The following is a 22,187-nucleotide window of genomic DNA, read 5'->3' as shown; positions in this document are numbered from 1 at the left end:
GAATTACCGGGATCTTACAGAGCACTATCAACTACATCTCTCCTGTTTTGTGAATAACAAGTACTCCTAGACAGATTTCTCACCCATAAAACAGTAATCTAAACCTCACCTTTGGTATCTCATTTAGATTGTCTTAGGTCATCTAAGTCATGGTGTCCACATGCTAGGAACTAATTATAAAATAAAAACCCTTGTGGTTTTATGCTGTGCATGATGGAGTTGTTATAGAATCAAACAAACACAACTATAGCACATATATATAGCAAAAAGAACTTCACTCATAAAGCCAGTTATGGTCTCTCCAATACACACACAATGTCATACTATTAAGTTGTTACTGTTGTGGGGTGTAACACCATTTTTCAGCACTAGATAGGCTATGCATGGCGGCAAATATTAATGGTGGAGGAAGAACCACCGACCCACGAGAAGCTACTGGCAAGCTTTCTCACATACCCACATTGGCTGAATCCTAGACTTGAACCCATGCAGGCAGAGGTGGGATGGCAGTGATCAGTAACTGAGAGCACTTTAAACCACTCGGCCACTTGGGGCCCCTTATGCTATTAAGGTTCTTTCTATCACAAAATATGCTTCACTTTCTAATAACATACAAGCCAGATCCTTAAGCAAACTGTACAGGCCTATGTCTGTCATCACATAATGTGCAGGCAAATCTGAGTCTGTGCAGTTTGGAATAATCAGTATAACAAACAAGATAGACCCTGAGCTGCTGGTGCATTATGTTATGGCAGATCAGGGTCAATGTTGCTTGCAGTTGTACTAATCTGCAAGTGAGTATATATGATAGTTATTCAATCAACTACAAAAAATGTTCAGCAGTAAAAATAATTGGAAGTAAACTCTGATACATGATGCATTTGCTTAACATTACATTGTTATGTCATTTATGAGATAATGTATAATATTGCAGAGTAATAGTTGTGTGGAAAGTTTGTGTAATAGATTATTGTTTTTGCATAGCCCTTTTTTGGGAGCCAGTGTGCAAAAATTACAACCAAAGGGTTATGAGTTGAACTGCCGCCTTTGTATCAGCCCAGGTCAGCTGTTGAGATCTGCTCATGTGTTATACACTTTACTCAAATAGCCACATCAAAATGTAACCAGAATTAACAGATTAACTCTGTCTACCATAAGCTTTCAGTCTGTTGTTTATTATAAATTCTAATGTGCTGTCCAGTCTTGTATCCCACATGATTGAAAAAATGTAATTATTCTGGTTGTGCAAAGCTTGTGTAAAAGTATGTGTCACCATTAAGATTGAACACTAGGACGCTTTCCATATTTATTTATTATGTAACTTCCATTAGTGTCAAAATTATTTTTTTAAATTAGATTTGCATGACATTTGAAATATGAGACAAAAGTAGTTTTCTTATCAAAATGGTCAATTTTTTCAACTTGAGAAGCTTTAATGCCATGATACTTTCAGTCAAATTTGGTCTAAGTAAGCAATTTTTCAAATATAGTATTTATGCTTTTCTGCTTTTTGCAATGGTCACAAATACATGACCACCTATCATAATCATTTTTACAAGCATTAAAGGCCTCCATGCAAGGATGATATCTGTCATAGGCAAGAACTTGTGAAATGGCCTGTTGTTAACTGTCTGTCTGTCTGTCTATATGCATAAGTTTGTTATCACTTATCAGCTTGGAGGACTGCCATGAAACTTTACACATGCACACATTCACCCCAAAATCTAGTTGGTCCTAAATTAAAATGGTCTCGCTTGGACATCCAATATGGATGCTGTAGTGGTCATCTGGAAACCTTTGTTTATACTACTTGAAGATCTTTATACTGTATGATGTTAATTTTCACATGTGCTTCCACCAAAGACTTTTGTGTTATCTAGTTGGTCCTACTAAATGAAAATAATGTTACATCCAATATGACCACTGTAATGGTGAAAACCATGTATCTTGAAAATCTTCTTAACTACTCCTCTTGAATCAAAAATCATACAGACCAGGAATTTTCACCAGAATACTTTGTAGGATGTCTCTTTGGCTCTAAATGAAACTGGTTCTAATCTGACCTCCATTATGGCTGCCAGCATGACCTTCTTTCAAATCTGATCACTACTCCCCCTGCATGCATTACCATATTGAAATGGATTTTCACAAGAAGGGTTTTTGTGATGTCTATTTGGTCACTAACGGAACTGGTCTTGATCTGACATCCAGTATTGCCACCATGGCAGCCATTTTGAAAATCTTCTTATCCCTAATCCTTCTATAAAGAAAGTTATATCAACATTGGGTTTTCACCAGAAGTCTTGTGCAGTTTTAATATATCATGACCTCCAATATGGCTGTCATTGTGGCTATCTTAAAAACTTGTCTCTACTCCTCTAGCAAGGACAGCCATCATGGGGTTTTCGCTAAAAGATTTCTATGATGCCTAGTTGGTCCAAAATGAAAATGGTGCTGATCTTGCATGCAGTGTTTCTGCTATGATGGCTGTCTTGAAAATCTTGTTATAGCTACTCTTAAATTGATGGTCGTATCAATATAATTTGTGATGTGTAGGTGGTCCTAAATGAAAACAGTGCCATCTAACATCTAATATGGCTTCCATGGTGGCCATCTTGAAAATGCTGATGTTCACGAATATCAGAGTTGGTTTCAAAACTCAACAGTTTGAAAGAAGAAACCGTCCTAAGTTGGATTCCTGGAATTTTGTTTTGGTCAGTAGATCATCAGTTCCACTGAAGGACTCAACTTCAGAAGGAGTAATTTGATGATTTTTTTTATTTTAGAAATGCAGCCATATTTGAATCCTGCTCAGCATGCTTTGTATGGATTGAAATAGTCTTTATGCCAGGATGCTTTTTGACAAATTTGGTTTAATGTTTTAGCTTTTCAGCTCATCTTGCGTTTTGCCAGGTGAGTTTATGGTATGGTCTTTTGTCTGTCATCCATTCATCAGCAGCAGTGAACACTCTAGAACATGCATAGGCAACTTCCTCCTGGGCACAGTTTGGATGAGTGATTTTTAAAGCTATACCCTATGATGTAAATTAATAGATAAAACCTGGTCATTGGCTGGATCCAGTCCATATTTTGCCCACCCCTGCTTTTTGTTTCTGATCCAATTTCAGTCAGATATGGTGTATATCAGTAAGCTTATACCTGTATCATCAGAAGCCATATTTCTGTATATACTCACTTATAAAATGAGTCCAACTGCAAACTGCACAATGTGCCATTAGATCTGGGTCTATGCAGTTTGTAAGGAGTTATCAGTAGAACAAGCAGCATAGGCCCACATATGCAGGTGCATTATGTTACGGCAGTTCAGGATCTTTGTTGTTTGCAGTTTGACTCGACTTGTAAACAAGTACATATGGTATGTACTTTAAGGGTGGGGCTTCTAAATTGTCTATCTGGAGCTGGTAGAGATCCATTCATATTTTTTTGTCCCAGATGCCTTTGCATGACATAAAGCCTGAGTAGGTGGAGTGGACAAACTAATACAATGATATTACTCTGGGACAAATATCAAAGGAAATAATTTCATAGTAAACACCTGTTCTTCCAATTTTTTATTTTAATTCAATAATGAAATGTGAAATACATAAAAAGTCTCCTTTACAAAGAGAATACTTGGAGGACCTGAGCAATTACAGTCCAAGCCTAAACAAACTGAGTCATTCACATTCTTGACTTACATGTAGGTTGCTTGGTCAATCACATCAAAACATGTAGAAATGGATATAACAATGAATAACACATTCAGATGGTAAGTAGAAGAGATCAAACACTAACAACACAGAACCAAACACCACAAGAAGTTTTTGAGCATATTTTTACATGTATATAATTAAGTAAATAAATGAGTAAAATGATACAATATTTATACAGTCATGCACATCCAGTGACATTACATGAATTGCAATACTTGAATGGCTGTATGTTGCAAATGTAAAAAAAGCTGCCATAATACTTTATTGAAAAAAAAACAGCATTTTGTCATTTATTTCCTCCCTAAAACAGAATATTTTGTGCCAGGTGGAAAGAGATGAATATCTGATATAAGATAATGAAGGGGCCAATAACTGAAATTTATTTTTCTGAAAAAATCCAGTACAATACCTAAAGTAGCTGCTTAGTGGAGATAGGGGAGATAATTATAAAGGTATCTCAGAAAAGTTTCCTTTCATAGATATTACAGTTATAGTCTGGATAGTATAAAGATAAGAAAGTTTCAAGTTTTAAAGTAATGCAACCTTTAAATCAGATGCAACAATCAAATGAATCTTGGTATAGCACTGTCTTGTCCAAAGATCGAACCCTAATATTCCAGGATGTCCTATTACACCTGCAAAAATAGAATGCTATTTAAACTGAACTCATATAACTGTCTACAAATGGGACACCACATTTTTTCAAAAACTCCTATACAAATTTCTTTTCTCCACTGAATACATTACCCAATCACATTCATGTCAGGAGATAGGAAAGAGGATGAGGAAAATGCACCTCTGACTTTGGTAACCCATCAGGAGACTTAACAGCAATCCTCATGAAACAGGGATGACCAATTCTCCTATGAAAGAGGCAGCAAACAAGGATTACCATGAAATCTAGCCCTGTGCAACCAGTTTTCTTAACAAAGCAGCATATCCCAGCAAACTAATGCACATAATTAGATTAAGCAGGCCTCTACAAGGTCAGACTGGTTCCCTTCTCTTCAGGGTTAAATTCTGCAAGTAACATAATGCTGAATATTCTTGGCCTTGGAGCATCATGGAAGAAAATCCAGAATTTGCGTCTCCCTTGTTTGTAGAGGTAACTGACTGCCACCAAAATGTTTACCATTGTGAAAACAATCTTTCTGAAAAGCAGATCCCGTCATGAATGACGAGCATTTGTTATAGCTTACATATCAAAGCATCTGTCAGTACCCTCTCCTCCAACCTCCAATTGCCACTGACTGTAGGAAAAAAGACAACAGTTGGTCAATCTTGCATATTGACATCCAAACATGCCTTAACCTCTGGCTGAGAGGTTTACAGAGGAACACCTACTAAAACATCAATTCCAATTCTAACAAAGACAACAGAATTACTTTACATCAACAAATGTCTGAATATAATGACTGAAACAACCAGAAAAAGGATGCCAATATATTAAAAGTCATTCACAAAGGAAACATGAATTTACAGCCTATATGAAGGACTGCAGTCACAATGAAAAGTCCAAGTTGCACAAATTCTCACAGAAACCCAAACATTCTTGGAGACCAACTAAGTGACCTTGACAACCAATGCTCTTTGGAAGGTAAATGCACCAAAAGTTTGATGAATCAGAAATTCCAGGACTAAAGTCTGGCAATGAGTTGTGAGATGAAAGAAGGCATCCAGTTCAAATCTTGTACCAAAATTGAATTTATCACATTATGCTACCAATGCCACTGTTAAGGCTTGTCTAAAGCAGGAGACAGTCTTAATGATCTTGATGAATATCTATGGACTGACATACTTCAAAAAGAAATCCCTGAAACTTACAGATGGTTCCACATAAAAGAAAACCGGATGAACTTGAGTGACAGATAGTGAACTGGAATGTGACATTAGGCATCTCTCAAACTGAGGCTGACAGCAAACCTGGTTCTCCCTCATAATTACCTGTCTCCATTTTTGGGAATTGCTATGATCTTGTTGGGGCACCTTAAATCAGTTACCAATTGAAGTTTTCCATTGGGTCTTGGAAAATAGGTGAGAATAGGCATCTGGGGTGTCCAGATTGCATACAATCTCCATCTTCACCACTTGTTTGATGAACAATTTAACAATTCTTCTCTACCAAGATCAGCTTTTCTGAACCAGTCAGGTCCCCTGCCATCAATGGAGAATATGAAATGGGAAGAGGGATGAAATAATAAAATCCTTATTCCCTCTGACACAATGTGGATCACCCAGCTGTTTTCTGGAAACAGATCCATTCATGTTTGTCAAAAGAGAAGAAGTCTGGCACATCAGTGGCAGCAAAGGCTACAGGTCATTGATTTTTGCTTGGAGGCCTGAGAGAAGAGAAAATGAGTTTCCTCTCCCCTATATCATACAACAAACCATAATGGGAAGACTTCTTTTGTTAATAGTGTTGCTACAGTTGAAATCACTGCAGTTGATAAAGGCCCAAATGTTTTTTCATTCTGGCAGTGGTCATATCGGCACTGGGCTGAGAATAGATTCTCATTCTGGCAGTGGTCTGAAACTAATAATAACAAAAGGAAGAAAAGGGAAAGTTATTGAGACAATTCCTGTGCAGCCTGCTTCCTAGCTTGGTTTGCTCAGCCTCCTAATAATAAGGAGAGATTTGAATTTGAACATAAAGTCACAGGGTGTTGGACAAGTGACAGTGAATGTATGGAGGCATGTCTCAGTACCAAGACAAAGACTGCACATAAATAGTCAGAGCTGCCTGGCCAAACAAGGATGAAATTGTCACAATATTTTGAACTAGCTTCATGGCTTCAAGGTTACTTGAAACACTTGGTGAACAACTTAGGAGAAAAGCTGAAAACACCATGCCAGTACAACTTTATGTAGGTGTGGGACTTCCACATGATACATTTCCAAATGTATGTTACATAAAGAGGTGGCTGATTTTTCCTGTAAAAGGTATGGAAGTTCCTGAGATTCCATATTTTCTCTTACGTTATTCACAGAGTAAACAATGTGTGATGGTCATCTTCACAAGTCACATTAATAATGCCTTAATACCAGGAGGGGAATGGCATTCAGTAGGAAATAAGATTCTATAATCTCTTTGAATAAAACTGAAAACTTAGTCTTTTCCTTGGTAGGATAAGGGTTTAAATCTGGTTGAGGCTATCCCTGTATTGTCTCTGGGTTATCCTCATCTGGTAATCCTTCCACATCGGCACATATTGTGTCCATTGGATGGATTTGTCAAAAGTAACGTGTTAGTACATACCTAAGGGAAAAACTGTAAAATGTGCCTGTCAACTGAACCAGTGGACAGGCAACTAACAGCGATTAGATCAGTGGGATGGCTTTGTGAACATATTGACTAACAAGGTTTCCAAAATAGCTCATGTAAGATGAAATGACAAGCCCATCTGTGATCTAGCTAATTGCAGGAACCAGCCTTTAATTATAAATAGTGAAACATGGCTGGATAGCCAGCTGGATCCAAAGTATTGAAGACCAAGTCTCATCTGATCATCTTATGCAACAAAGAAGTCCATTTTATACACCCAAGACCGGTCTCATGCATGTCCTCAGACAGTTTGAACTTGTTATGTTTCATGCAATATTGCTTAGTTACAATGACGATAAAAAACAGCTAAGTTATACAAATATTTGACTGGTTTTCAATGCACTTATAACAAATTATTGGCTATATTATGCCAATGAAATAGGGAAAAATGCTTCTCCAAGGTCAGACAGAGCCCACCCCAGGCAGGCCAAAGTGGGTATCAAACCCACAACGCTTGGATTATGAAGCAAACATTCTACTGACCTAGCAGCTGCAGCTGAGGCATAAAAACATACAATAGGTAAAAACAATAGCAATTCTACACAAAGCAAGTAGTAAACATCAAGCAATAACATAAAAATCAAACTTATAATACCTAGTAGACAATTTAAAACATGATAAACAAAAATTAACATGGCTGAAGATAAATCCATCACAAACTTAAAACATGAAAATTACAAAATAAAGCCACCATTGTTAAAAATACAAGATAATTAATATTTTCTGAGAATCCTCAGGTGACAGACTCATTGTTACCTGTACAGAGTGAAAACTTACATTGATAAAGTATGTCACCTAATGGCAACTGGGAGGGGGGTAAGTATAACATGTGAATATTAAGTATATCAACATTTTCTTTTTTGCTTCTGTTTTTTTTTTATATCTTTAGAGGTTTTGTATTTAATATTCCAAATATCTGCCTGGCACATGAATTTTAAGAAAAACAATTTCCTAAAAGCACCAAAATAATTTCAGGATCCATGATATATATATATATATATATATATATATATATATATATATATATATATATATACACACACATACATACACACACACACACACACACACACATAATGTACATGCTTTATAAAAACAAGAATCTATCTCACTTGCAGGCTTCTTCATATGAGTTATAACCAAATTCTTGCAGACTTTCTTCAAAAATAAAATCTAAATAAAATTTTAATTTGCACATTCCTTGAAAAGTTTTGCCTCTACAAAATATCACTTCTTCAGTTAAGTCCTTTCCATTATAAAAAAATTTCAGATAGAAATTCTTCTTACTGTTGGGGTATTGTAAATAGGAATACAACTCTATAACTACTCTAGATGCAAAACCTGGCCATTTTCCATCAAAAATGCTAAGCGAATGCAGAAGCGGTGTCAATGTATAGTCATGGCCAGAATAGAGAACAAATTTTGAAGTTTTCTTTCCTTGTTTAACATCTGAAAATCTGTGCGCTATCTCCAGTAGCACTGGGTGCATCTCTAAGCGACAAGTTTTCCTATAATTTTCATCATATCTTGCCTTTGCTGTTGTTTCTGCATTTTGTAACTTCCATAAAGCATCAATTAAGGGAACTGACAGACATTTGTTTTCATCATTACAATACAATGGATGCCTATGACACAACTGTGTCATTAAAACATCAAGAATCACACCTATTTTTGGCAGCTGGCTTGGTTTAACCTTGAAGATTTCTGCTAATTCTGCTTGTATATTACCATATTCAGTGTTATTGGTATGAAATAAGTGAGAAAAATTATCTTTTGACTTCAGTCGATCCTTTGCTTTGCAAGTACATGTTGCAATCTTAGCCTTCTGTGCAGAGCAAAACCGGAGATTATCTGATGGTTCAAAGTTCAACAAAGTAAGATCAAATTCAGGTAAAAATCCATACATAAAAGCAATCATGCTTTGATATGTCCTCGAGTATTCTGTAGTTCGAACATAAGCTTGTGTAATAATAGATTTATTTTGATCAAATAAAGTTGATTGGTTCATATATTTTTGGCTCAGAAAGTAACCATTCTTCAAATGCTGTAAAGCACCTACACCAGTCAGCAGTGACCCACCATCACATAATGGTCTCTTTGGAAAGAGTGACCAGTTCTGAAATCGCTTTGCTTTTGTCTGCGTTCCATAGTATTTGTACATTGTGGGAAGAAATTCATGGAATTTTTTGTTATTTCCAGCCATTGTGTGATCAAACATGCATCTGATTGGAGGTGGTTTATAACCCTTAATGGTATGCATAGGGGCCCTTTCTCCATGTCGAATAAACACATGCACCTGCACCAGCTTGAATTCTGCAGGACTTAGGCCTGAAAAAAGAGTAAAGACAAATATGTATTTCTCTGTAAGAAAAACTTGTTTTGATGTACTTAGTTTAAATATCCCAAATATATCAACCACTGATTTTTACTGTCATATGGTAATGGTCCTTTATAATGTGATATGGTGATGATACTAGATGTCTAAACCTTATATTGCTATACATTATGGTAATATATGCCTAAATCTTATATAGTTTATACTGATAAGATAACAGTACTATATGCCTAGATTTTATTGTAATACAGTAATGGTAATATACACTGTGATATAGTAACAGTACTATATCCCTACATTTTATACTGTAATATGGTAACAGTACTATATCACTACATTTTATACTGTAATATGGTAACAGTACTATATCCCTACATTTTATACTGTGATATGGTAAAAGTACTATATCACTACATTCTATACTGTCATATGGTAACAGTACTATATCATTACATTTTATACTGCGATATGGTAACAGTACTATATCACTAAATTTTATACTGTGATATGATAATGGTGCTGTATACTGTAATATGGTAACAGTACTATATCACTACACTTGATATTATGAGAATGTAATGTTAGTAAATGCCTATATGCTAGATGGTAATGGCACGATATGCCTACATTGTATACTATGACATGGTAAGGTCTCACTGGATAGTTTCATATTCTGACACCCCCCTAATTTTTAAGGTAGAAGGCATGAACCTAATTATCACAAGCATAGCATTTATAAATTCACACATAAGCTAAATCTATAATGTGGTTTAGATTTACTTTGATGGTTGAGGGTGATGAAAAGTATGCTAATTTGTTAAAGTACTAGTGAACTTTATTCATACATAAGGCACATACTGATTCTTTTAGCTGCCTTGTCACAGAAAAATATTCAAAATAGCTATTTCTTGTCAAAAATGAATTTAAAATTTAGGGGTTGGTGGCAGTGTTGGTTCAGTATAAAAACCACCAGTTGCATCAGGAATTAACCTGATTACTGCAGTCAAAATCTCACATGTATGCTTTATACAAAAATCATTATTTTGTTTTTATTTGTATCTTCAGTGTAAAATTATTCTCATTTTTCTGTAAATGGTCATTGTTGGATGAAAATTCACCAGATAAACTGTCCTGTGAGACCTAATGACACTATATGCCTAGATTTTATACTATGATATGGTAATGACACTATATGCATACATTTTATATCATGATATGGTAATGACATTATATGCCTACATTTTATACTGTGATATGGTAATGACATTATATGCCTACATTTCATACTATGATATGGTAATGACATTATATGCCTACATTTTATACTATGATATGGTAATGACACTATATGCCTATATTTTATACTGTGATATGGTAATGTTACTATATGCCTACATTTTATAATCTTTTATGATAATGCCACTATATGCATACATTTTATACTGTGATATGGTAATGACATTATATGCCTACATTTTATACTATGATATGGTAATGACACTATATGCCTATATTTTATACTGTGATATGGTAATGTTACTATATGCCTACATTTTATAATCTGATATGATAATGCCACTATATGCATACATTTTATACTGTGATATGGTAATGACATTATATGCCTACATTTTATACTATGATATGGTAATGACACTATATGCCTACATTTTATACTATGATATGGTAATGACACTATATGCCTACATTTTATACTATGATATGGTAATGTTACTATATGCCTACATTTTATAATCTGATATGATAATGCCACTATATGCATACATTTTATACTGTGATATGGTAATGACATTATATGCCTACATTTTATACTATGATATGGTAATGACACTATATGCCTACATTTTATACTATGATATGGTAATGACACTATATGCCTACATTTTATACTATGATATGGTAATGACACTATATGCCTACATTTTATAATCTGATATGATAATGCCACTATATGCCTACATTCTATACTATGATATGGTAATGTTACTATATGCCTACATTTTATAATCTGATATGATAATGCCACTATATGCATACATTTTATACTGTGATATGGTAATGCCACTACATGCATACATTTTATACTGTGATATGGTAATGACATTATATGTCTACATTTTATACTATGATAGACCTAATGACACTATATGCCTACATTTTATACTATGATATGGTAATGTTACTATATGCCTACATTTTATACTATGATATGGTATTGACTATATGTGCCTAGATTTTATACTGTGATATGGTAATGCCACTATATGCATACATTTTATACTGTGATATGGTAATGACACTATATGCTACATTTTATACTATATGTTAATGACTATATATGCCTATATTTTATACTATGATATGGTAATGACACTGTATGCCTACATTTTATACTATGATATGGCAATGTTACTATATAACTAAACTTTATAATGTGATATGGTAATGACACTATGTGCCTACATTTCATACTATGATATGGTAATGACACTGTATGCCTACATTTTATACTGTGATATGGTAATGTTACTATATGCTACATTTTATACTATGATATAGTAATGGAACTATATGCTACATTTTATAATGTGATATGGTAATGACACTATATGCTACATTTTATAATATAATATGGTAATGACACTATATACCTAGATTTTATACAATGATATAGTAATGGAACCAAATGCTATGGTCTTACTGACTACTCAGCAAAATTCTTTCCATGGTTTTACTGACTACTCTGTAAAATCTTTGATATGGTCTTAATACTCTGTAAAATCTTTGATATGGTCTTAATACTCCATAAAATCTTTGATATGGTCTTAATACTCTGTAAAATCTTTAATATGGTCTTAGTACTCTGTAAAATCTTTAATATGGTCTTAGTACTCTGTAAAATCTTTGATTTGGTCTTAATACTCCGTAAAATCTTTGATATGGTCTTAATACTCTGTAAAATCTTTAATATGGTCTTAGTACTCTGTAAAATCTTTAATATGGTCTTAATACTCAGTAAAATCTTTGATTTGGTCTTAATACTCTGTAAAGTCTTGAATATGGTCTTAGTACTCTGTAAAATCTTTAATATGGTCTTAGTACTCTGTAAAATCTGTAATATGGTCTTAGTACTCTGTAAAATCTTTAATATGGTCTTAGTACTCTGTAAAATCTTGAATATGGTCTTAGTACTCTGTAAAATCTTTAATATGGTCTTAGTACTCTGTAAAATCTTTAATATGGTCTTAATACTCTGTAAAATCTTTAATATGGTCTTAATACTCAGTAAAATCTTTGATTTGGTCTTAATACTCTGTAAAATCTTTGATATGGTCTTAATACTCTGTAAAATCTTTGATATGGTCTTACTCACTACTCAGTAAAATTCCTGATAAGGTCTTACTCACTACTGCGTACAATTCTCGATCTACTCTTACTCAGTATTGATTTTCTATTTTCTTTTCTCATCTTTCCTAAGCAGAATTTACAGGTAGCAGTAATGCTTTGAAAGGAAATTGAATTCATGATTAGGTAAAACTTAAAATCTTGTACTAATAGCATCATTAATTACAGTGACTATGGGTGACATGTATACCATTTCTTCATTTGACTAGGCTTCTATTTGTTCTTTTTTCATGTGCCCTTTAAATTCCTTAAATGAACTATGACTTAATTTACTGAGGGGCAGGATCTGTGTTTACTAGTTCATTAGATATACCTCTGGAAAATAATGCTATAACCAATCAGTAACCTATAAGTCTACCCTTTGATTTTGTCAATTTGCGAATACAGTAGTCCTTCGTAATTATTGGTTATGTTTTCCTTTTGTACCAATAAACACATCATTAAAGTATTGACTGACAACAACCAAAATCTGATATAACGTTTCTGTGAACAACACCCTCTTTCTGAAAGGCTTAGATTAAAATGCTATGGTATTCCACTTTGGTTTTCATAACTTCCTGTATAAGTGGAAACAAAATCAGCATGTCAGTGTAGAATAACCAAATCTGACTACACCCAGTCATTGGCTGCAAAGTCAATTCAGGCTGGAAAAGATAATCTCTTTAATCATATCTACTCAACTGTATGTGGAAACATTTTAAATGTGTACACACTGCCACAAGCAGTTCAGTTCCAGTAAAAAAGACCTTCTTTAAGTACCACTGTGTGGTTCAAATTAACATTGACCTGCCACACAGTGTATAGCATAAGCTCATAGCATCAGTATAGTGCCCCTTATGATCATAACAAATACTGAAAATTAAACTGAGTAAATAAGCACCACCATGCACCATTTCCACTAAGTAAGCAGTTTTAAAAAATGCTATAACTTTTTTTTAGTTATGCATTATGCAACTAAAAAAAGAGCAAGAAAAATAAGATCCTGGCAGGGGATAAGAGGAGCATAGCGTAGTGTCATACAATAGTAAAATGACTTGGGGAAAACACTGTGATTGAACACACAGCCACAAGCAGTTAAAAAAAAACAATGACCTTAATGCATCTCCAGGTGGTGTTAATCAGCATACACAATGTATACCCTAAGTTCTGGGCACAATGTTATTGCCACTTACAATCATACAAATTAAAATCAAGCACATAAGCTACAATTTTATTTGCAAGAGAAAAGGGAAGGGCCATTTTGTAACTGAAGAAAGGATAATATATCTGAAAATAAGGCTTGCAAAATACAGAAAAGTATGGGAATAGAATAGTATGACAGTGCCATCCATAAGGCCTATGTCAAACACTAAATGTGGTGTGCAATTAAAATTGCTTTACATAAACATTCTTATTGTGTCATATGACTTTGACCTTGAACATTCTGACCCCCTAGTATGTTTCTTTCTTATCCCATGCAAAAAACACTAATAATGTTTGGTCATGATATAGGGTCTAGAACTGAATCTGCCTGCTATCATTTTCTTATGTGACTTTCTATGACCTTGACCACTGACCTGACCTATATATATATATATATATATATATATATATATATATATATATATATATATATATATATTCCCAAATATAAAGGTTTGTCTTATCCCAAGTACAAGCCTTCTACAAAATTTAATAAAGGTTCTAACTCTGGAACAAATATTATTGTGCAGAAACCATTTTTCTTTGAGTCACAGTAATCAAGACATTTGACCATCAAATCTATGCTTCTTTCTTACCTTAAACATATGCCATCCAAAATATTTGCTCATGTTATGTGGTCTAGAAATTAAAGTAATTTTTTTTTGGGGGGAAACAATATTTTTTCTTTAAATGACAGTGATCTTAAACAATTTTACCCTAAAAATAAACAGGCTTTGTTGTTTCCTTTTTTTAAAATTTCTCAAATTTTGCTTAAGATTCATGATATACAATAAAAGTTTCATCGAAAAAAACATATTTCATCTTTTACCATAGTAACCTTGACATTCAATCTTCTGATTTCATAAACAATAGGCTTCTTCATTACCCCCCCCCCCCCAGATGAAAGCTATGCACAAATAGTTGGTCAAGGAACATAATCTAGAAATAAAGTTATTGTGCAACAACAATTTATCATCTCCAAGTTGGTGTTGTTGTAGGGTTTAACACCATTTTTCAGCACATGATAGGCTATACATGGCGGCCAGTATTAAAGGTGGAGGAAGAACCTGGGAAAACACCAGAAAGAACCACCGACCCACGAGAAGCTACTGGCAAACTTACTCACATACCCACATTGGCTGAATCCGAGACTCAAACCCAAGCAGACAGAGGTGAGATGGCAGTGATCCATAACGGAGAGCACTTTAGACTACTCGGCCACTCGGGGCCCCTTCATCTCCAAGTCACAATGACCTTACTATTTGACATTTCAAACTAAAATTAACAGGCCTCTTCCTATCTCTATGGTCAAATCATCCAATAAACCTTGGTAAATATTCTTTAAGCAGAACATAAGTTCTTGTGAAAATAAAAAACAAAAACATTTTTGCACAGACTTTGACCTTTTGCCCCCCAAAATTGTACACAACGTTCTTGCACTAAATGCAAGCCATCCATAAAGTATGGAAAATGTTCATAATCTAGAGCTAAAGTTATTGTGTGAACCCAAAATGGTCAAATAGATTGTAAGATGGATAACCACGCTTTTAGTATATGCTTCACTTTACACAAGACAAAAATGAAGTAAATACAAAACTTAAGCAGATGGATGGATGGATGGTAGACAAGAAGGGTAACTCTTTATTATGTTCTTAATGAGACATCATAAAAAATATACACATACAATAATGGAGATTGAAAAATGCCACAAGATCTTGCCATCTACCAATGGAAGCAAGACAATGAAAATATCATAAATACCGATTACCAGACTATATATTTTTAGTACATATCCATTTCAGCAATTTAACATTCTCAGATGGAGATTGTGAAAATAAATCCAGTAAAAATGTATCACAGGCAGCTTTTTGGATGAAATCATTAGTTTTTTTGTCTATAATAACTAGTTGTCTGGATAACTATTAAAAACTGTATACAGAATAAATGGTGCATCCCTGGGATACTATGTTACTCTGTGATCACAGTCCTGAGAAATGGTGTGTGTGATCAGACAGTCCTGAGAAATGGTGTCTGTGTGATCACACAGTCTTTAGTAATGGTGACTGTATGATCATACAGTCCAGCAAAATGGTGTCTGTATGACCACATAGTCCTGAGAAATGGTGTGATGAATGTTGTACTGTGCTACATGTAGCAGAGACCTTCAGATCCAGTTACAGGAAGATGGGATGGGTTACAGTACTCCACCACTCGCTTCAGCTCATGTGGCTTTTTGACGGGTTTCCTTGTCTCCCTCATCTCACGAATTTGACTGTTTTCTTTACCTTCCACCCTGTCAACTTTATTTCTTGGGTACTTCTGTCCAAGAATGAATGCTTCTTTAGGCTCATTCTGATCAGCAGAGAGCTTCAAATCTGAGGGAAAAAACATCATTACTTGAGTTTCTCTAGTGGGTTGTCATAGAAAATCCTCACACATAAAAATTATTGCATATTGCCCTTTCTTCCTTCTGCATTTTCTCAACAACCTATGTGGGGGAGGGGGGTATAATGACCATAAAATCCTTTACATATATTTTCTGGTGTCTTTCTTTATTTACAAAGTTTAGTTCCAACACATCCCAAAAGTAAATGATTTCTACGCATGTACATTTGACCTTTGACCCCTTCCCAGTGATCCCTGGGTTGGGAGCTCAAAACCATACCCCTCTTGAACATATTTGCCACATGGACAAAATATGGTAGCAACCAAGTTTCATGAATTTCCTAAAAGCAGTTGGAAGTGATGCAGTAATGGACACAGATACAAGCAGACAGATATAATATCCCCATAGATGCAGCTGTCCCCATACCTACACAAAAGTTAGCATGTGAAGTATTAAGTATCATCGATCAAGACGTGATGAATAGGCCTTTGGAGCCATTTTCTATGAACAATCCTAGGATTTATCAGGGTACTTTCAAAACTCAGACCTGTACAATTCTTCAACTTCATAATTCCTAATTGTTTTCATTTTCATAGTGAAAACCAATTCAAAGCTTTAATGGATCAGTGCATGCCAACAGTCTCATTATTGCCTCAAAGCATTTAGCTACCTCTGATTTGTAGAATACAAAAAGTGTATATAAATAATGTTTTACAACTTGTTATGAAAATGTCCATTTTAAATATCAGAAAACATTCATGGTTTTGGGATGTTGCATTATTTTTCCACACCCCATTAAGTGCCTGAATAGCTGGCTGGCTTTTCATGTTCAATACATGCAAAGTAGATTTTGCTCATTAGAAAACAAAATTATAGCCATATATATTTACATGCTTTATTTATCTCTCCTTCTGACTCTTGGCAAGCATATAAACTTATTTGTTTAATAAGTTATTTGTATTCACTGTGTAATTCCTTTATTTATTAACCGAGTTTAACATAACTGGGGGATCGGAATTGCAGTTAGCCCAAATCACCCATATCGTTGATTGGATACCATCATGTCATATACAATGTTGCTAGGGGAAAAATGTCCCCACCCCATGGGAGGGGAACTCCCCTCAAATACCCTTTCTGACAATCCTCCACGTTTTGCAGATATTTCTTGCATCTCAGCCTGCTGAACCCCTTCATTATCCAGAATGTGGCAAGTATGGCATTATCAAAGTCAATGACAATGAAGTAGCAACATTTAAAGAAGTCAAACTTCGATAGTTCTTTATCTATTTGAAACACTGTATTTTTACCTATCATTTTCAAAAGTATTTCTCATATGGGTTTAAACTGACACTAATATATTCTTGCATTTTTTAAAATTATGCTTCTATTTCCTCCACCGTCAGTGAAAAGGTTTTGTTTTGTACCAGGCATCAGGATTTGTAGATCAATACCACACTGCCCCAGTTTGATAATGTGTACCTACAAAATTTCACTATATTGTGAAAGCAATTTAAGAAGTGGAATGAAAGTGTGTTGGGTTATGATGCCTGCTTTAAGATAAAATTAATATCATTCAAATAAGTACATGTGTTTGTCCCTTATATGAAAGTTCTAAATGGATCATCTCTGTAGATTCTTTTTAACTGACATCTGAATTTGGTTAAAGTTCATCAAAAGTAAAAGTGCTACAAATCCTGAAGGCTGTTTTTAATTTTGATGTGATACCTTTCTCCATGTAATCAGTTTTGTTACTGCATGTTATAGGACATAGTTGATTTCATGTCAGTCAGTATAAGATAGTGTTCATTAGGTGAATGTTTTTTAAAGTGACATGGTCAATATATGTTAGTCGAAAGACTACACAACGCACTGTTGGTAAAAAGCACCACAGTAATCTTGCCCAGTAATTTATAGATATAGTGAATGTAAAACAAATGGCGATTTGAGTTTTGAATCACTATATATCTTCATGTCCTTGTATGAGTAAAGAAAAAACACTGGCCTTTGCTGTTTGAACTTTCAATTATTGGGCCAGTTCTCCATAAGAGATACACGTTTTTCCAAAATAGTTGTATTCAAGCATATTTCTATTTTTTAATTTTTTTAAATTACAACTATTTTTGGAGCTGTAACAATGCAATCCGAAGGAGCTACTTGGGTCCTGAGGTCTGTATGCCAGATTCACAGACAACATTGATAGCTAGAATCCTACAATCGGATCAACTACCGTGGTTTGTACTTCGAAATGGCAATTTACTCATATTGTCTGGCACTAATTCACTTATTTATGTTGCTGTGTCGTCAAACACCAAAAACTATGCTCTCTGCAGTACTGTGGACACTGCTTCGCCCGTTACTCCGGTTGAATAGTGTACAGCTTGCAAAACTGTGAAAGGTGAGCGTTAAAAGGCTATTTGCAAAAACAACCTGTGATCTTCACATTATAAAAAATGGAAAGTAACATATAAATAAATTTATAATGAGGTTCTTACATGTATACAGAGACCCAAGGATAGCAAAAACTAATATGACTATAAACAGATGTTTCACTCGTTGAAGCATCTCTTTCAAATTCCTGTGCGTGTTTGATTCATTAAAACTTTATAATGGAATATTATATCACTGAAATTCGGGGTTTCTTTCAATTCGAGGTTTCTTTCAATTGAAAATCTGTTTGATGTACATAATACTCATCAAGTTTATAATCTAAATGGTAGACGAAAACATATAATAACTCATATGTATTTTGAAAACATCTTTCTTAAAGAAAACAAGTAACGCTCTTAATCTTAGCTTAAGGTTTGTAAAATTAATTGCTTATATTTTGGTGTCATGTTTTTGTTCATTCTTAGAAACTATAACGGTTTGCATTGGCTGTAAAATAACTACTTATCAATATATGGAAAAAGCTACTCAATGCTGTCAATAATTGTAGAATTTCATTTTGCTGCATAGTTCCGAAAATTATTTTTCTCTTTAATCTAAACTTATCAAACGCGCCCCCTCCCCCCCCCCCCATAGGTGTCCAATAATTTGCTAGAATGGCATTGGTTTAATCGGTCCCGGAAAGTAATCGTAGTAGCTGATGGTCTGGGTTATCACACTGTGACGACAGCCTGTTAAATAGACGAATAGTTGAATTCAATTAAGATTTTAGTGTAAAATATCACGAAATAATGCCTTCGCCAGCGAGTTAAGTTAGGTACAAATCGAGTGCCGACAAATTTAGACATGTATCTGTTCTTCCTATCGTTGGCAAAATTTTAGAAACAGGTTTTGAATTCATTTTATAACTTTTCATCATCATCATCATCATCTGATTACCAGGTGGCAATCAGGCGTTCGTCCAATTCATTCATGCGAAAAGAACCCACTGGTTTGACTGATCACTACGTAAAAAGTATTGACTGGAATTGTATTCTTAGACTTACTTACAGCTTTTGTTGCTGTAAATTGCAACGTATTACTACATATATTATCAGTATATAAAGATGCAGAACCCCTTTACGATGAATTTCAGAGTAAATCTGTGAGCGGGAGCGTTACTGTCTCGGATTTTAATAATATTTCTACCGGAGTGCCCTAGGGGTCTATTCCAGGCCCTCAGTTACGACTCTGTGGTTCTAAACTAAGTATCAGGAAAGCGCGAAAGTCAAACAAGTTTTGTAACATTTAAAAAATAATTTATTTCCATAGAATAGATGAAAATTTAAAAAGTAATTACGGTAATGTGAATTAAATCACAGATAGTACAAATATTTATATCACATGTTCAAAAGTATAGAGTAATCCGAATGAATTCCAGTGATATTTCGATTGAATTACAATCCTGAATGTACTGATGTACAAATAGCCTGGAATGTGGCGATGTGATAACAGTATTGATGCATCACATTGATATAATCTAATATGTCCTTGAATGAATTTACAGTAATCTCCCAAAACAGTGATTTAGTCTGAAAAGTATTAATGATCACTTTGTAATTTCAGTGAATAAATTAAATAAGTAAATCCTCTCAAATATTAACGGAAACAAAACTGAAATTGATTTCATTAATAAGGCTGATGTTAAGAGATGGAATGAAGAATTTCTGCTTTACTTGCCTTATATAGAAACCTAAGTCACAATATAAAGAACACGATGAGGTCAAAAGATCATTTCTAGAACATTCTAAGTTCTCAACAATATCAGGTCTGTTACTAATAATTTAGCTAAGAACGAGGCAAATAGCAGATACAACAGGAATTCTCGAGAGGAATACCAATGTACTGAATTCCAATTTAGGTAAACATGTCTGCAGACAAATAATATATTATCTACAACATTAAAGAAAAATTAGCTATGTAATATGTTGTTTTTATAATTTTAAAAAAGCAAGACATTAGTCGGGTAGGCACGACTTCTACCATCATTTATTGACAAAGGTAATTCACATAATAGAAATTATATAAACATGGCATGAAATCATGGAGAAAAGACAACACAAATATAAAAAAGACATCTTTTTCATATTATATGTAAATGATTTTCCAAAGTGCTTCAAACATTTCCAGCATCTCTGAGTGCAACTGACGCATCGCGAAACGTAAACGATACAAATTTAGTTTGTATTAAGAGCAAATAAAATAAGAATGATAATGGATTTTTTAAAATGGATGTATGACAATTAACTTTGCTTAAATTTACAGAAAACACTCTTCTCAACACAGCGATCACCAAATTATAGAAAATTGTACTGAGTAAAAAAAATATAAACTACTATATATGCCAAACTTTGAAGGTATCTTTATAGATAAATATTGACCATGCTCAGTCATTTTAAAACAATATTTACTAAAGTAGATAAGAAAACGGGAATTTTAAAAAGAATTAGACGTTTTATGTCGCATCATTTGATTCAAACAGTGTACAAACACAGCTGTTTTCCACATTTTATCTACTGCCGTATAGTGTGGAGAGAAGCCCGAAATTCTTCTTAGATCTGGAGACTTTATGTGACGTTCTGTCGTATTGGGGTGGGGCTCTCCCAATATAATTTAATTAAATTAAATTGAAAGTTCCACCCTGGCTCGTTAGGTTAGAAAGTTAAATTAGTGATGATGTAGATTTACAGCTCTGAGTCCCCAGTCAGCAATGCCGACGGTTAAATTATAGAGAACACGAAGATGAAATTCAATCAATAACAATTTAATAAATGTGATAATTTAAAAACGATAACTTCCAATCACTCGTCTTTCCCTCGACCAAGTGACAGCCTAATTCATCCAGTGATTTACAGTGTGAGTTCGATTTTCCCCCGTCCTTGCATCTACTCATCTATTTCTTTCCCGCTGATTCCTTCCTTCTTTCCATTCCTCTAACTCCTCCTTTGTCTCCGTTTCCCTCTCTACTATCTCCTCCTACAATTTCGCTCCAGACTTCAACTTCTCCTTTCTTCTCCTTTCCCTCTCTATTATCTCCTCCTCCAATTCCGCTCCCAGACTTCAACTCCTCCTTTCTTCTCCTTCCCTCCTTTCCTCCGTCTCTCTATCCGAGACAACGGGACCAAACTTTAACTGGTCTGTCCCTCAAAGCTTCCTGTGAAAAACCACAAGGCGTTAACAAATGTTTTATCGAACCTCACCTCACACTATAACGACAATTAACCATCAGATAGCTGTCACTGTTTCGGCCGCGCATGCATACACATCGAAATTCCCACACACTTCTTGCAGGGTAAACAATGGCGTAATAACACAGTATCAGCGAATTGTTATACAGACATCAATACATTGCGTCACGTCAGTATATGCACATATATATTTAATCTCATCGTACTACAA

At 34.5% G+C, this 22,187-nt stretch overlaps 1 protein-coding gene across 2 annotated transcripts; it reads right to left on the bottom strand.

Moving 5' to 3' along the window:
• Positions 1-7,561: 7,561 nt before the first annotated feature.
• Positions 7,562-21,357, bottom strand: LOC149774503 (2-phosphoxylose phosphatase 1-like). 2 transcript variants are annotated; one of them, XM_089945148.1, is made up of 3 exons: positions 21,241-21,357; positions 16,141-16,353; positions 7,562-9,363 (listed from the first exon to the last, which is right to left on the bottom strand). In XM_089945148.1, exons 2-3 carry the CDS (start codon positions 16,235-16,237, stop codon positions 8,144-8,146), a joined length of 1,317 nt encoding a protein of 438 aa, XP_089801274.1. In that variant the 5' UTR covers positions 16,238-16,353; positions 21,241-21,357; the 3' UTR covers positions 7,562-8,143. The 2 variants fall into 2 exon arrangements, with proteins under 2 accessions (XP_089801274.1, XP_089801273.1); XM_089945147.1 differs by lacking the exon at positions 21,241-21,357 and adding an exon at positions 18,857-18,938.
• Positions 21,358-22,187: the final 830 nt, after the last annotated feature.

Source organism: Sinohyriopsis cumingii, unplaced genomic scaffold (assembly GCF_028554795.1).
Source record: "Sinohyriopsis cumingii isolate HCF-2022 unplaced genomic scaffold, ASM2855479v2 utg000229l, whole genome shotgun sequence".
Lineage (NCBI taxonomy): Eukaryota > Metazoa > Mollusca > Bivalvia > Unionida > Unionidae > Sinohyriopsis > Sinohyriopsis cumingii.
This window is presented reverse-complemented; position numbering and strand designations above follow the sequence as displayed.

Bases quoted from the DNA above. Each gene is read 5' to 3' on its own strand.
- LOC149774503 (XM_089945147.1), bottom strand. From the start codon at position 18,926: ATGCTTCAACGAGTGAAACATCTGTTTATAGTCATATTAGTTTTTGCT. The intron at 16,354-18,856 runs GTAAGAACCTCA...TTTTTCCCTCAG, and splicing joins CCTTGGGTCTCTGTATACAT to ATTTGAAGCTCTCTGCTGAT. The intron at 9,364-16,140 runs GTCTCTGCTACA...CTCTTTTTTCAG, and splicing joins TCCTGTAACTGGATCTGAAG to GCCTAAGTCCTGCAGAATTC.